This window comes from Salvelinus alpinus, chromosome 13, assembly GCF_045679555.1.
Source record: "Salvelinus alpinus chromosome 13, SLU_Salpinus.1, whole genome shotgun sequence".
Classification (NCBI taxonomy): Eukaryota; Metazoa; Chordata; class Actinopteri; order Salmoniformes; family Salmonidae; genus Salvelinus; species Salvelinus alpinus.
The window spans coordinates 42,080,717-42,097,777 of record NC_092098.1 but is presented as its reverse complement, the minus strand read 5'-3'; the positions used below and the strand labels follow the sequence as shown (position 1 = coordinate 42,097,777).

The window sequence follows — 17,061 nt, the reverse complement described above, 5'->3', positions numbered from 1 at the left end:
CACAGAGTAATGGCTTCAAGCTCTCAACTATAGAGACAATAATCCTATTTGACTATTACGCATAGGTTAAAGTTTCCATCACTGTGACGGATTTCTGTCATATAGAGTTCAACATTTTGGGTGGTGTTAATGTGCTGCTGTAGTAACAGTCTCGGTTTAAACACCAACTTAGGTACATTGCAATTGACCTGATGGGACTTCGGTCTCAGTGGGTCTCTGATATTGGCAGTGAATAAGGGCAGTGATGGAAGGAGGAGAGCTCTGGACCAATGCCCAAACCGCTTGGGAAGTGAGCCTTGTTGAAACAGCAGGTAAATAGATATGGATTTTCAGGTCCCAGACTGCATCAGCTGCAGATGGGAGGCAATTAAATCCAAAGTAGTGCCACTGGATAGGAGTAGGGGGAGGGTTGATGTTGTTGTGGCTTGGACTTTGAGCAAATGCTTGGACTTATCCGCTATTTTCTAAAACTAGAAGGGATTAGTTTGACCTCTGGTCTAGAAACCAATCAAACCAAGTCAAGTAGTATCATGTACTATCCGTGTCATCATGTCTTGTGTTATGGGTGTCATAATGTCTTGTGTTATGGGTGTCATCAAGTCTTGTGTTATGGGTGTCATAATTTCTTGCTTTATGGGTGTCATCAAGTCTTGTGTTATGGGTGTCATCATGTCTTGTGTTATGGGTGTCATCATGTCTTGTGTTATGGGTGTCATAATTTCTTGCTTTATGGGTGTCATCAAGTCTTGTGTTATGGGTGTCATCATGTCTTGTGTTATGGGTGTCATCAAGTCTTGTGTTATGGGTGTCATCATGTCTTGTGTTATGGGTGTCATCATGTCTTGTGTTATGGGTGTCATCAAGTCTTGTGTTATGGGTGTCATCATGTCTTGTGTTATGGGTGTCATCATGTCTTGTGTTATGGGTGTCATAATTTCTTGTGTTATGGGTGTCATCATGTCTTGTGTTATGGGTGTCATCATGTCTTGTGTTATGGGTGTCATAATTTCTTGTGTTATGGGTGTCATCATGTCTTGTGTTATGGGTGTCATCATGTCTTGTGCTAATTGTTATATGTTTTATGTATTTATACTGCTGAAGAAAGCAAGTACGTTCAGGCTCAACCTAACACTTGAATAGTCCCCGCAAAATTGTGATTCGTACAAATAATCTGAGATGCAAAAACCATCACGCAGGAAGAATTGTTCCTTATAACCCTCATGCCCTATGTTTTCCCGATGGACGTACGTTTTGTTATGGATGTTGAGAGAGATTAGAAAGGAATGGAAGACAATAATGCAAGACTATTATGACTGTGCTCACCCCTCTGTAAACTTACAGGAAACAAAGTTATGTACTGGGTATAATTCATCGAATCCACTATTGTTTTCCCACAGGTCAACGGGACAGAAATTGAATATGAGTTTGAAGAAATCACACTAGAGCGGGTGAGTTGATGCACACAGTCTGAAAGGACTCTATTTAAAAGAACCCAGCGAGGACTGCAGTCATTGAAATTGAATGAGGGACGCTCATCACAGTCATTGAAATTGAATGAGGGACGCTCATCTCAGTCATTGAAATTGAACGAGGTATGCTCTCATCACAGTCATTTCCCATAAAGGGCATCTAATCTAGTGTAGTCGTTAAATGCGACAGGCAGGATACTTTAATAGGCCAAGTTAAAAGGCATACTGTACTGTAGGTGAGTGTGTTTAAAGTCACTGTTAGTCACCAAACTACCTCTGCTACATATGTTTCAAAATGTCTTGACCCCACAGAAAAACAAACAACAACAAGAAGCTAACTGACACCATTTTGAAGCTGTTGGAGAAGCTAGATGAATTCAAAAACTGCCAAAGACATAGTAACCCCAGGCTCAAGAAAGGGTTTCCAGCTTCATGCACCAATTTAAAATTAAAATGGGAATGCCATCACAGTTTGTTATTCCGTTATCCAAACTAAAACAGGAACCTGTTTTACTTTCCACTGAAGCGAATTGATCTCAGCCAGACAAGCTCAATAACACAAACATCGAAGTCCTGTGGGTGTTTTGAGCAGGCCAGCCCTTAATTGGGACATAGCATCTGCATGAGAACAGCCAGGGAGAGCATCCTCAAGACTCAATGGTGATAAGAGGATTAGCTTGGCTGTCAATGACACTTTGACAGCTGGAAAAGGATCCTCATGACCCTAAACAATGCATTACAATAGGGAAAGGTCAGTTCAGTCAAAGGAAGGGAAAAGTCATCCAAAAGCGGAGCCTTGAGCCTTTGGTGCAAACTTCACAGCTCACCCTCTCGGGGGCAAAAGCAGACATAAACAGTGGCTTTGGGTCTAATGCTAATGCTATGTCTGTGCTATTCAGGCTTCACGCCACAGACCCTGTATCTATGCTCTACACTTCCATTGCCCTAGCTAGCCAATGGGCTTAGATTATGAGTGCACTTGAGTGAGCTAGCTATCATCACTTCCATCTCATCTCAGCCTGATTGAGTTCTGTTTGTATTTATGGAGAGGGAAGCTTCCCCTGAGGGAGATCAGTGGCCATTGTATTCACCATGCCCGCAGCTCAGCCTGCAGGGTCAGTGGATATTTAGTCAAGAGATGCCCCTACTCCCATCAGTTAGCAATTTAATCAAAGCGTCCACATTCATTTTGTATGTGTCGAGGGGGATTTGGCTCATAAAACCGATGGAGCTGGGTTGTTGTACAAAGAAACATTGGTAATCGAGAATGATGCATTTTCTGCCTCAGCCTCTGTATTGTGTTTACTGGTTATGAAGTCATACAAATCGAAAAGAAAAAGTGAATCCCGTGAACCCGTACGAAAATTAAGTTAAAAAAAAGGTTATTGTCAATTTACTTTTTTCAAACTAAAAATGAAATATTGACTTGTGTTATATGTTTATTTCACTTTCAAATAGTTTATTTAGGAATTATTATTTTTTGCTATAAAAGTATGTTTTCGGACATATTTCTAGTACTAGAAATAGTTTGTTCGTATTAGTTTTTAGTAAGTTGGGGGCGTGCATAATGCAAATTAGACAGAATGTGGAATTCTGGGACATGCACCTACAAGACAATTGCTAAATTGTCAAATGATTTTAAAGGTAGAGTCAGTGATGCACAAAGTAAACAGCAGTGTCAGGCTGACTTCCTGATACACAAGCGTGAGGCAAAACTTCTCTGCTGTTGCTGTTCACGTGGCAGCAGATTGAAGAATACCAGCAAAACAGAAATTGTATTTTTATGTTGTATGTAATTTAGGCTAGGATACAGTTTAACATTATAAAGGAATAGAAGGGTAAAAGTACTGGTAGATGTTTTATTCATTGTTCTTCATGCTCTATAGGGGAACTCAGGGTTGGGTTTCAGCATCGCTGGAGGAACAGATAACCCCCATATCGGTGATGACCCCGGGATCTTCATCACCAAGATCATCCCTGGTGGCGCGGCAGCAGAGGATGGCCGGTTAAGGTGAGTGCTATGGATTGAGCCCTTTACAAATTAACACTTCACTCAAGACATTGAGATAGCATTTATACAAGAGCATTTTGCTGTCAGAATGAATTATAACTATTATTTTTATTTAACCTTTATTTAACTACGCAAGTCAGTTAAGAACAAATTCTTATTTTACAATGACGGCTTACCCCGGACGATGCTGCGCCAATTGCGCACCGCCCTATGGGACCCCCGATCACGGCCAGTTGTGATACAGCCCGGGAACGAACCAGGGTCTGTAGTGACACCTCTAGCACTGAGATCCAGTGCCTTAGACCGCTTCGCCACTCGGGAGCCTATGGATGGCTCGGGGACTCTCACCCATCATTTGATCTAAGTGCCTTCAGGAAGTATTCATACCCCTTGATATATTCCACATTTTGTTGTGTTACAGCCTGAATTCAAAATTGATTAACTTCTCTAGGGTAGGTGAGACGCTAACGTCCCACCAGGCCAACATCCAGTGAAACTGCAGAGAGCTAACATTTTAAATACACCATTCGTTGTATTAAACATTCTTGTAAATACATGTATCTTACATCATTTAAAAGATGAACGTCTTATTAATTCAGCCGCTGTGTCAGATTTCAAAAAGGTTTACTGCAAAAGCAAACATGCGATTTTCCGAGGACGGCGCCCCACACATACAAGTATTACTAGCATTTTCCAACCAAGCATTAGCGTCACGAAAGTCAGAAATAACAATAAAATAAATCGCTTACCATTGAAGATCTTCCTCTGGTGGCAATGCCAAGTGTCCTAACTACACAGTGAATGTTCGTTTTGTTTAATAAAATACATTTTTATAGCCTAACACGAAACATTTGTAAACCGGTTGCGTTGTGATTTCCGTCTCATTCAACTTTGGACGAAGCGTTTGTGGTAATTACACACACTAAACAAACGTTTATCCAGTCATGGTTGGTTTCATTGCAATCCTCTGGTTGTTACTAACACAACCATACATGATGGCTCTTTTCCCGGGACGTATTGACCGAAACAAACCGATTTGAAGACACCAATCAATGACCTCATTGCGCACCAATGGTAGATCTTGAAATCTAGCTTGGAAGATAGCCAATGAGCTGAGGTAAAAGGCAATATGTAATGGTTATACATTTGAAGACCAGCCTTTGTCGTAAACTCTGGCGTAAAAGAGGTTCATTCGCCATTGCAAATCCTACTTGACATAGCCACGAGTGTTACGCATAGCAGTACATATTCAATAGCATTTTCAACAAGTTTATATATTTAAATTATGGCGAATAAATCAGGAAAAGCTAAAACAAAGTCTAGGTATACAGATTTAACCCAAATTATAGAGGAAATTGATAGAGACAGCCTCGCATCTCACAGCTAGCCTCCAGGGAGCTGCTCATCCAGGAGCTTGCTAGCTACAGCAAGTCCACTGCAGCACCTTCTGCTCCAACCAGTGGTGTTCACCTGCCCAGATTCATCTCTGCAGGCATGAATGTGCCTCAGGGCAAAAAGGGCACAGTAGGGAGATGTCGTTGTGCCCTTTGTCACAGGAAATGCCCCATCACCTGCACCACCTGTTCAGTAAGCCTCTGCTTTACAGCAGAAAGAGACTGCTATGGGCCATGGCACCAGCAGCACAATATTGTGTAGAGGACTGAGGGTTTTCACAATATTGTAAATAGAAAATGTGTAAATAGTTACCCTTGTTATTTGTTTGTTTATTATTTTTTTCATTATTTTTTTCATATATATATATTTATTTTTTGGGGGTGTGTTAGAATAGCATTTATGTATTTTGTATATAGTTATTTCCTTCAAAATGTATCACTGTACCAATTCGGCCACTTGGGTACATTTGGGTACATTTGTGTGGGACACCTGGGTGACTTCATGCTCAATGTCATGTAGCTCGCTAATTTTTGAAGTTATCTGTCTAAAACTTTGCTCAGCTATTTTTGCCATCTTATGTTCTTCATTCAAATCATCCACAGCATCCTATCTGTATGTTTGGCTGTTCTTGGTCATTTGAAAGATGATGCAGCAACAATAAAAAACAGAAAACGTATGTTTATTTCCTTGTATTTTCTTCTACCAGATCTATTGTGTTATATTCTCCTACATTCAATTCACATTTCCACAAAATTCAGAGTGTTTCCTTTCAAATGATACCAAGAATATGCATATCCTTGCTTCTGGGCCTGAGCTACAGGCAGTTAGTTTAGGTGGAAATTGAGAAGAAGGGAGGGGACCCCAAAGAAGTTAAATATTTTTTTCACCTCATAATGACAAAGTGAAAACATGTTTTTAGAAATTTTTGCAAATTTGTTTAAAATGAAATACAGAAATATCTCATTTACATAAGTATTCACACCCCTGAGTCATGTTACATGTTAGAATCAGCCTTGGCAGCGATTACAGCTGTGAGTCTTCCTGGGTAAGTCTCTAAGAGTTTTGACTATTATTATTTTCAAAATGTTCAAGCTCTTTCAAATTGATTGTTGAACATTGCTAGACAACCATTTTCAAGTCTTGCCATAGATTTTCAAGCAGATTAAATTCAAAACTGTAACTCGGCCATTCAGGAACGTTCACTGCCTTCTTGGTAAGCAACTCCAGTGTAGATTTGACCTTGTGTTTTAGGTTATTGTCCTGCTGAATGGTGAATTCATCTCCCAGTGTCTGGTGGAAAGCAGACTGAACCAGGTTTTCATCTAGGATTTTGCCTGTTCTTCCGTTTACTTTTTACTCCCCAGTCCTTAATGATTACAAGCATACTCATAACATGATACAGTCACCACTATGCTTGAAATTATGGAGAGGTAGTCAGTAATGTGTTGTATTGGATTTCCCCCAAACATTACACATTGCATTCAGGACAAAAAGTGAATTGCTTTGCCACATTTTTTGCAGTATTGCTTTAGTGCTTTGTTGCAGACAGGATGCATGTTTTTGAATATTTTTATTCTGTACAGGGTCCTTTTTTTCCACTCTCACTCTGCCAGGTTAGTATTGTGGAGTAACTACAATGTTGTTGTATCACAGCATTAAACTCTGTAACTCTTTTAAAGTCACCATTCGCCTCATGGTGAAATCCCTGAGCGGTTTCCTTCCTCTCCAGCAACTGAGTTAGGAAGGACGCCTGTATATTTGTAGTGACTGTGTATATTGATACACCATATATAATATCGTCATTATGCTCAAAGGGATATTCAATGTCTGCTTTTTTTTACCCATCTACCAATACTAACTTTTCTTTGCGATGCATTGGAAAACCTCCCTGGTCTTTGTTGTTGAACCTGTGTTTAAAGTTCACTGTTCAACTGCGGGACCTTACAGATAATTGTATCAAAAATCATGTTATTTACTCCTGAACTTATTTAAGCTTGCCATAACAAAGGGGTTGAATACTTATTGACTCAAGACATTTCAGCTTTTCAAATTTAATTAATTTGTAAACATTTTGAAAAACATTATTCCACTTTGACCTGAAGTTTACATACACTTAGGTTGGAGTCATTAAAACTAGTTTTTCAACCACTCCACAAATTTCTTGTTAACAAACTATAGTTTTGGCAAGTCGGTTAGGACATCTACTTTGTGCATGACATAAGTAATTTTTCCAACAATTGTTTACAGACAGATTATTTCACTTATAATTCACTGTATCACAATTCCAGTGGGTCAGAAGTTTACATACATTAAGTTGAATGTGCCTTTAATCAGCTTGGAAAATTGCAGAAAATAATGTCATGGCTTTAGAAGCTTCTGATAGGCTAATTGACATCATTTGAGTCAATTGGAGGTCTACCTGTGGATGTATTTCAAGGACTACCTTCAAACTCAGTGCCTCTTTGCTTGACATCACTAGAAATCAAAAGAAATCAGCCAAGACCTCAGAAAAAACATTGTAGACCTCCACAAGTCTGGTTCATCCTTGGGAGCAATTTCCAAATGCCTGAAGGTACCACGTTCATCTGTACAAACAATAGTACGCAAGTATAAACATTATGGGACCACGCAGCCGCCATACCGCTCAGGAAGGAGATGCGTTCTGTCTCCTAGAGATGAACGTACTTTGGTGCGAAAAGTGCAAAGCAATCCCAGAACAACAGCAAAGGACATTGTGATGATGCTGGAGGAAACAGGTACAAAAGTATCTGTATCCACAGTAAAATGAGTCCTATATAGACATAACTTGAAAGGCCGCTCAGCAAGGAAGGAGCCACGGCTCCAAAACCGCCATAAAAAGCCAGACTACGGTTTGCAACTGCACATGGGGACAAAGATCGTAATTTTTGGAGAAATGTCCTCTGGTCTGATGAAACAAAAATAGAGCTGTTTGACCATAATGACCATCGTTACGTTTGGAGGAAAAAGGGGGAGGCTTGCAAGCCCAAGAACATCATCCCAACCGTGAAGCACGGGGGTGGGAGCATCATGTTGTGGGGGTGCTTTGCTGCAGGAGGGACTGGTGCACTTCACAAAATAGATGGCGTCATGAGGAAGGGAAAATTATGTGGATATATTGAAGCAACGTCTCAAGACATCAGTCAGGAAGTTAAAGCTTGGTCGCAAATGGCTATTCCATATGGACAATGACCCCAAGCATACTTCCAAAGTTGTGGCAAAATGGCTTAAGGACAACAAAGTCAAGGTATTGGAGTGGCCATCACAAAGCCATGACCTCAATCCTATAGAAAATCTGTGGGCAGAACTGAAAAGCGTGTGCGAGCAAGGAGGCCTAAAAACCTGACTCAGTTACACCAGCTCGTCAGGAGGAATGGGCCAAAATTCACCCAATTTATTGTGGGAAGCTTGTGGAAGGCTACCCAAAACGTTTGACCCAAGTTAAACAATTTAAAGGCAATGCTACAAAATACTAATTGAGTGTTTGTAAACTTCTGACCCACTGGGAATGTGATGAAATAAATAAAAGCTGAAATCAATCATTATCTCTACTATTATTCTGACATTTCACATTCTTAAAATAAAGTGGTGATCCTAATAGACCTAAGACTGGGAGTTTTTACTAGGATTAAATGTCAGGAATTGTGAAGAACTGAGTTTAAATGTGTTTGGCTAAGGTGTATGTAAACTTCCGACTTCAACTGTATGTGCTATGTTTTGAAGGCTCTATCATGTAATGGATAGGCTGAAAGGGTTCGTTTTCAGATTTTCCCCCAAATGTTATATAACTTTGAGAGCTATTCTTTGACAATTTGTTCCAGAAATCTACCATTCACATTGTCTTTGTTCGTCATGTTAGTAGTTTGGGTTAACGTTAACGCTTCATTGGATTGCATTTATTCCCGAAACTATCCCTAAACACCCCAATATAAATCTCACATGTGGTACTATGGCAGACTATATGCTATAACAGTATTACTCCTTGTAGAAGTCATTTGAGCCTACATGAATGCAGAGCCAAACGAAAGTCTTCTTTAAGAGGTGGTGGGTAAATAATCAGTTCTAGATTCGGTGTGAGTCAAGAGAGAAATGTCACTTAGAGAAGCAATTACATGCTCTCTCTGTTTTACCCTTGCCTGACTTTGGGGAGCTCTGCTCAGCTTTGGATAAATCACACTGGCGTGTCCAATGAATGTTTTGTTTTCTAAGATGTGCACAGAGACTAATGCATTAGTGGGAAAGGCCTACCGTCTCAAAGACACAATGGGTTTTGACACTGTTTAAGTATTATAGTCAGGCACACTTCTCCTCTTGTGGTAATTTATTCACTGCACAGTCCGGGGAATGTAGCATAACATTACTTATTCTAAGCACATTGTTGCTCTTACGTTGTAGCTGAATGTAAATAGGAAATACTCAAAAGCTTTTCTCTGGGAGCACTCTACAAAACAGAAGGTTTTTGGGATGCTTAGAGCACCACTTCGTTAGCAAGATAACAGAAACTAAAAGGGATGTTCAGGATTTTACAACTTGATGTTAGATGGTTTCTCACCCTGAAAGTAGTCTATGGGCCAGGAGACACTGAAGAGACACTGAACTGAACCAGGAGACACATGGTTCAGTTCTCTTTAAACAGCCGTTACAAACTTCAGTTAACTTTAGCCACCTCTAGCTGACAAGCAATGGATGTGATAGGGGCAATCGTGCAATCTTTTTTTGTGGGGGGAGGGGTGGAGGCAAATCACCTTCAACCTCAAACCACATAGGAGTTGATTTCAGTTGATTTCAGTTTATTTTTGCCTTGAAAGTGACAATGGCCGTGCCTGAATACCCATTCTAAATAGTAGGCATTTTGGGTATGCGAAAATAAAATGTTTTACTAGCGTTGGGGAGTAACATGTAATACGTTACATGTAATCTAAATAATGCAACTTTAATCATGTCTACATATCTTACATTACTTATATTACTCATATCACATGTATATACTGTATTGAGACCCAATCACTGGACATTTTAATAAATGGATCACTAGTCACTTTAAACAATGCCACTTTAAATAATGCCACTTTAATAATGTTTATATATCTTACATTACTCATATCACATGTACAGTGGGGAGAACAAGTATTTGATACACTGACGATTTTGCAGGTTTTCCTACTTACAAAGCATGTAGAGGTCTGTAATTTTTATCATAGGTACACTTCAACTGTGAGAGAAGGAATCTAAAACAAAAATCCAGAAAATCACATTGTATGATTTTTAAGTAATTAATTGGCATTTTATTGCATGACATAAGTATTTGATACATCAGAAAAGCAGAACTTAATATTTGGTACAGAAACCTTAGTTTGCAATTACAGAGATCATACGTTTCCTGTAGTTCTTGACCAGGTTTGCACACACTGCAGCAGGGATTTTGGCCCACTCCTCCATACAGACCTTCTCCAGATCCTTCAGGTTTCGGGGCTGTCGCTGGGCAATACGGACTTTCGGCTCCCTCCAAAGATTTTCTATTGGGTTCAGGTCTGGAGACTGGCTAGGCCACTCCAGGACCTTGAGATGCTTCTTACGGAGCCACTCCTTAGTTGCCCTGGCTGTGTGTTTCGGGTCGTTGTCATGCTGGAAGACCCAGCCACGACCCATCTTCAATGCTCTTACTGAGGGAAGGAGGTTGTTGGTCAAGATCTCGCGATACATGGCCCCATCCATCCTCTCCTCAATACGGTGCAGTCGTCCTGTCCCCTTTGCAGAAAAGCATCCCCAAAGAATGATGTTTCCACCTCCATGCTTCACGGTTGGGATGGTGTTCTTGGGGTTGTACTCATCCTTCTTCTTCCTCCAAACACGGCGAGTGGAGTTTAGACCAAAAAGCTCTATTTTTGTCTCATCAGACCACATGACCTTCTCCCATTCCTCCTCTGGATCATCCAGATGGTCATTGGCAAACTTCAGACGGGCCTGGACATGCGCTGGCTTGAGCAGGGGGACCTTGCTTGCGCTGCAGGATTTTAATCCATGACGGCGTAGTGTGTTACTAATGGTTTTCTTTGAGACTGTGGTCCCAGCTCTCTTCAGGTCATTGACCAGGTCCTGCCGTGTAGTTCTGGGCTGATCCCTCACATTCCTCATGATCATTGATGCCCCACGAGGTGAGATCTTGCATGGAGCCCCAGACCGAGGGTGATTGACCGTCATCTTGAACTTCTTCCATTTTCTAATAATTGTGCCAACAGTTGTTGCCTTCTCACCAAGCTGCTTGCCTATTGTCCTGTAGCCCATCCCAGCCTTGTACAGGTCTACAATTTATCCCTGATGTCCTTACACAGCTCTCTGGTCTTGGCCATTGTGGAGAGGTTGGAGTCTGTTTGATTGAGTGTGTGGACAGGTGTCTTTTATACAGGTAACGAGTTCAAACAGGTGCAGTTAATACAGGTAATGAGTGGAGAACAGGAGGGCTTCTTAAAGAAAAACTAACAGGTCTGTGAGAGCCGGAATTCTTACTGGTTGGTAGGTGATCAAATACTTATGTCATGCAATAAAATGCAAATTAATTACTTAAAAATCATACAATGTGATTTTCTGGATTTTTGTTTTAGATTCCGTCTCTCACAGTTGAAGTGTACCTATGATAAAAATGACAGACCTCTACATGCTTTGTAAGTAGGAAAACCTGCAAAATCGGCAGTGTATCAAATACTTGTTCTCCCCACTGTATATACTGTATTTTATACCATCTACTGCACCTTGCCTATGCCGCTCGGCCATCGCTCATCCACATATTTATATGTACATATTCTCATTCACCCCTTTAGATTTGTGTGTATTAGGTAGTTATTGTGGAATTGTTAGATTACTTGTTAGATATTACTGCACTGTTGGAACTCGAAGCACAAGCCTTTCGTTACACTCGAATTAACATCTGCTAACCATGTGTATGTGACCAATAAAATTTGATTTGATGTAAGGATTACAAAAAACAGTAACTGTAATCCATTACGTTACCAGCAAAAATATTGTAATCGGATTACAGATACTTTTGAAAAACTAGATGATTACTTCGTGGATTACTTTGAAATTCAGAAAGGATGTTTGCGAGAAAAAAATATTTGACACTTCTCTGTTTTCTCAATGACATTCAAAGCAGCATTGAAAAAAGGCGCAAGTTTAAGTTTGTTACACCTGAGTGAGTCTGACCACAAGTCAGAGACCACTATGATGACACCAAATGTGTTTGATGGATCTCGGGAAAGGAGCAAGAATAGGCTTTTGTAGGCTACAATCCAAGCTATGTCTTCTAATGGTGCGACTGCTGTCGGCATCCAATGATTATCCAACTTGAATAAACGCTTGGAGGTAAGGATGACAGCAGTGGTGTAGTCTACGGTGATACGGATATCACTTATTATTGATATCTACATAGCGCATTGATGTGAATCATACTGCTGCTCTCTCGTTTAGCTATTTGCGCCTCACGGATTGGGGCTTTTAGTGGGGCTTTTATTGCTCAATCTAATTCATGCTGATAAAAAAAAAATAATAATTGACACATACTCAAACTCGCACACTTTTGATAGACTTAAAGGGGCAATCTGTAGTTGCTACATCCATTTTTGGACGTATAAATTATATATACACTACCGTTCAAAAGTTTGGGGTCACTTAGAAATGTCCTTGTTTTTGAAAGAAAATTTGAAAAATTGTCCATTAAAATAACATCAAATTGATCAGAAATATAGTGTAGACATTGATAACGTTGTAAATGACTATTGTAGCTGGAAACAGCAGATTTTTTATGGAATATCTACATAGGCGTACAGAAGTCCATTATCAGCAACCATCACTCCTGTGTTCCAATGGCACGTTGTGTTAGCTAATCCAAGTTTATCATTTTAAAAGGCTAATTGATAATTAGAAAACCCCTTTTTTAATTATGTTAGCACAGCTGAAAACTGTTGTGCTGATTAAAGAAGCAATAAAACTGGCCTTCTTTAGACTAGTTGAGTATCTGGAGCATCAGCATTTGTGGGTTCGATTACAGGCTCAAAATGGCCAGAAACAAAGAACTTTCTTCTGAAACTCGTCAGTCTATTCTTGTTCTGAGAAATGAAGGCTATTCCATGCGAGAAATTGCCAAGAAACTGAAGAACTCGTACAACGCTGTGTACTACTCCCTTCACAGAACAGGGCAAACTGGCGCTAACCAGAATAGAAAGAGGAGTGGAAGGCCCCGGTGCACAACTGAGCAAGAGCACAAGTACATTAGAGTGTCTAGTTTGAGAAACAGACACCTCACAAGTCCTCAATTGGCAGCTTCATTAAATAGTACCTGTAAAACACCAGTCTCAACGTCAACAGTGAAGTGGCGACTCCAGGATTCTGGCCTTCTCGGTAGAGTTCCTCTGTCCAGTGTCTGTGTTATTTTGCCTATGTTAATCTTTTATTTTTATTAGCCAGTCTGAGATATGGTGGTTTCTACAACTCTGCTTTCTTCTTTACAACTCTGTTTTCTTTACAACTCCTCTATTGGAGGTATACGACTCAATTCTTCCACGATAAATTCCATAATTTGGTGTTTTGTTGATGGTGGTGGAAACGTTGTCTCAGGCGCCGCTCCAGAATCTCCCATAGGTGTTCAATTGGGTTGGGATCTGGTGACAGACGGCCATGGTATGTGGTTTATGTCATTTTCATGCTCATCAAACCATTCAGTGACCACTCGTGCCCTGTGGAAGAGGGCAGTGTCATCCTGGAAGAGCCCACTACCATCAGGATAGAAATTATTCACCATAGGTTGGAGGTGATCCCTCAGAATGACATTTATTGAATGACATTGAATGACATCCCTCAGAATGACATTTATTGTGCATTTATTGGTGTTTACCTTGTGTTCTAAGGGGTTGAGTGGAACTTGACCATGCCAGGAAAATGCACCCCACATCATAACAGAGCCGCCAGAACTCTCATTTACTTAAGTGCTTCCTTTATTTTGTCACTTACCTGTAGTTTTAGTAAGCAGTAGGCAAGACATATTTTGGACACGGCCAATTATATTTTTAGTTCAGAATGAAATACCTTTTTATGAAGCATATGGTGCAAACGTTTTGCTTTGCTGGGGTGTGTGCTAATGAATACACCCCAACTGTTCAGTAGTTGAACAGCTGTATAATAATCAGACATTCAACTTTGGGCATTGCACTGGAAATGCATATAGTGTACTTACTGCAAACTAACAAAACTCACTGCTGACCAAGGCTTCATGCTGATGATAAAAACACAGCTATTATACATGTGTAAATAGGCAGAATCTCTCGCTCTGCTTGAGTGTGTGTGTGTGTGTGTGTGTGTGTGTGTGTGTGTGTGTGTGTGTGTGTGTGTGTGTGTGTGTGTGTGTGCGCATAGGATCCCAGCTGGTCCCTTACAATGCGCCTCAGGAGAGTTCTGGCCTTAAACGCGGGGACATGGATATTTGTGGCCTCTCCTCACTGGGTTAAAGGCTAACACTGCAGCAGGGGCCCCTGCCACACACGCTCACACACAAATACTGTTTCCCAGGTTTACACTCATGTTCCCATCCTCTTCCTTTCTTGCAGAGTGAATGACTGCATACTGCGGGTGAATGATGCCGACGTGTCTGAGGTATCTCACAGTAAGGCAGTGGAGGCCCTGAAGGTGGCCGGCTCTATCGTCAGGCTGTACGTTCGCCGGAGGAGACCCATGCTGGAAACTATCATTGAAATCAAACTCATCAAAGGACCAAAAGGTTGCTAAACTCCCTTTCCTTTGTTTGTCTATCTATAACCATGCACATCCAATATTCTTTGTTTTGTTCAGTATTTTGTTATTGGGGGTTTTGTACCCACTTCCGTTGGCAGGAATTGAGACAAACCCACTGAATCAATTAAACATGCTACACTGGCCGCAGCAGCGGCACATCAGCGAAGCAGCAAAAACACAAGGTTCTCTTTGCTGAAACATCTTCTTACGCTTCAAGTCTACTTTCTAGCGCTACAGTTGTCTGTAACGCGTACCTTGCTGATATAAGTGGCTTGTGCTTGTGATCTGGAGGCACCAGCCAAACCACTAAACCACCCTGGGCCACAACACATTCTTTTTCAACCTCCACCCTATTTCTCCTCAGGGCTGGGCTTCAGCATCGCAGGAGGGGTGGGCAACCAGCACATCCCGGGGGACAACAGCATCTTTGTCACTAAGATCATAGATGGAGGTGCAGCACAGAAGGACCAGCGCTTGCAGGTTGGAGACCGGCTGCTTATGGTAAGTTACTGCAGTTTCACTATCCCTGCACTGCCCTGTCCTCATCCCGCATAGGTGGACCACTAACATACTGTACTGTGAAAGCGTTGTACTGCATAACAACCTTCATAACACATGTATTCAACATCATTCATAAGGGTTTTCAAATAGTGGTTTATTTATTTATATTTGAGCCATTTAGCAGACGCTCCTATCCAAAGCAACTAGGATTAAGTGCCTGGCTCAGGGGCACATTGACAGATTTTTCACCTAGTTGGGTCGGGGATTCGAAGCCGCGATTTTGGTTACTGGCTCAACGTTCCTAACCGCTAGGCTACCTGCCAACATTGTACAACGGAGGAGTGAATAGTGTTTCAGAAGGTTGTACACAGTAAAATGTACATTTATGTTGTATAATAGATATATATATTTTTTTTAAATCCTTATGAAGGATGTTGAATAAATGTGTTATGAAGGTTGTTATACAGTATAATTCTTTCACAGTAATACACAAAGGTATTACGTTGTAGCAACACACCCTTTTTCAGAAGAGTGATTTGCTTAACTGCAGGTTAATTCAACTAGCTACCTTCCTGCTGCCTCCAGCTCCGGGGGATCCCCAGCCATCGTAATCTGCATTTGGCAGGCTGCACTTGGCAGCACCAAGTAGCATGATGTCGGTCTGGCATGTGAGGAGTGGAACATGAGGTTTAACCGTCTCACGCAATGCCTGTGATTTTCTCTATGCTCTCTCCACCCCAACAGGTGAACAACTACACGCTGGAAGATGTCTCCCACGAGGAGGCTGTAGCCATACTGAAGAACACGTCTGACGTTGTGTACCTGAAGGTGGGCAAGCCCACCAGTGTTTACTTATCAGATCCCTATGGGCCACCTGATATCACGCACTGTGAGTTTGTCACCTCTTTTTCACCGCTCTACCCACCCGTGCTCCGGCGTGAAGTTTCCACCAGCTACAGATCTAGGATCAGCTTCCCCTTCCCCCATCCTGACCTTAAGTGGGGGGCAGTGCAAAACTGACCCAACATCACCATCTAGTGGCAACTTTACCCTAGTCCCCCACCTGTAGAGAGACAATTTTAGTTTGTAGTGGGAATAGTGTAGAAGAGAGCAACACTTAAATGACAGATTAAACCTGTATGAGTAACCTCTACTGTTCTAGATCAGGGCAGTCATCTTTCACTTTGCAAATGAATATTTCCTTTCACTCTGATGCAGCATGTTTGTTCAACTCTTTAGTATCATCCCTGAGTTTAGATAGAGCCTCAATTTGATTGTGATGTGTGTAGTGATTGTTTTTGAGTGCATTGTGCATAGTGTACTCCCTTGCCATGTAAATTTGAATGCCAAAGCATTGGATTTAGTCATATTTCTATTGTGTTTTTAGATCATGTATTACGCCAATGTTGCAACATTGTGTGAGCCTCTAAATATGTGAGCCTCTAAATTATATGTATTTGATTAAGTGATTGGTTGATTGATACGTGTAGTCATTAACTGAATGCTGAAGTCTGACGAGCAATGTACACAACTGTTTTCTTTCCAGCGTTCTCTCCAGCAATGGAAAATCATATCTCTTCCGTGGGCAACAACGGCACTCTGGAGTACAAGTGCAGTCTTCCCCCCATGCCCATCTCTCCTGGAAGGTACTCCCCCCTCCCAAAACACTTACTCGGGGAAGAGGACATTAACAGGTTGGATGGTTTTTCCTTCTTACGGTAATTACATCCCTTCCTACCAGACAGCAGTAGTATTACAGGTAGAGCCTCTGTCACCCCACCCCATGTTCTATGGAAACTCCAAAGCAATCTTAAATGACGTTACAAGTTGTGTTGGCATTGATTGCTTTGGGGATTTGTCCTCCTGCCCCAACCTCCCTTCCCACCT

At 41.2% G+C, this 17,061-nt stretch overlaps 1 protein-coding gene across 27 annotated transcripts in view; it reads left to right on the top strand.

Moving 5' to 3' along the window:
• Positions 1–17,061, top strand: part of LOC139537721 (disks large homolog 2) — a 337,098-nt gene that overhangs the window by 269,022 nt on the left and 51,015 nt on the right. For 23 of the 27 annotated variants that reach the window (XR_011667590.1, XR_011667591.1, XM_071339347.1 and 20 more), the window contains 6 exons: positions 1,398–1,448; positions 3,356–3,480; positions 14,490–14,659; positions 15,038–15,174; positions 15,919–16,063; positions 16,721–16,892. Coding sequence is in view for 25 of the 27 variants with exons in the window: in XM_071339347.1 (XP_071195448.1) it covers positions 1,398–1,448; positions 3,356–3,480; positions 14,490–14,659; positions 15,038–15,174; positions 15,919–16,063; positions 16,721–16,892 (800 nt within the window). In the remaining 2 variants the exon portion in view is untranslated. The remainder of the gene's footprint in view (positions 1–1,397; positions 1,449–3,355; positions 3,481–14,489; positions 14,660–15,037; positions 15,175–15,918; positions 16,064–16,720; positions 16,893–17,061) is intronic. The other 4 variants (XM_071339348.1, XM_071339356.1, XM_071339355.1 and 1 more) reach the window with 1 other exon arrangement.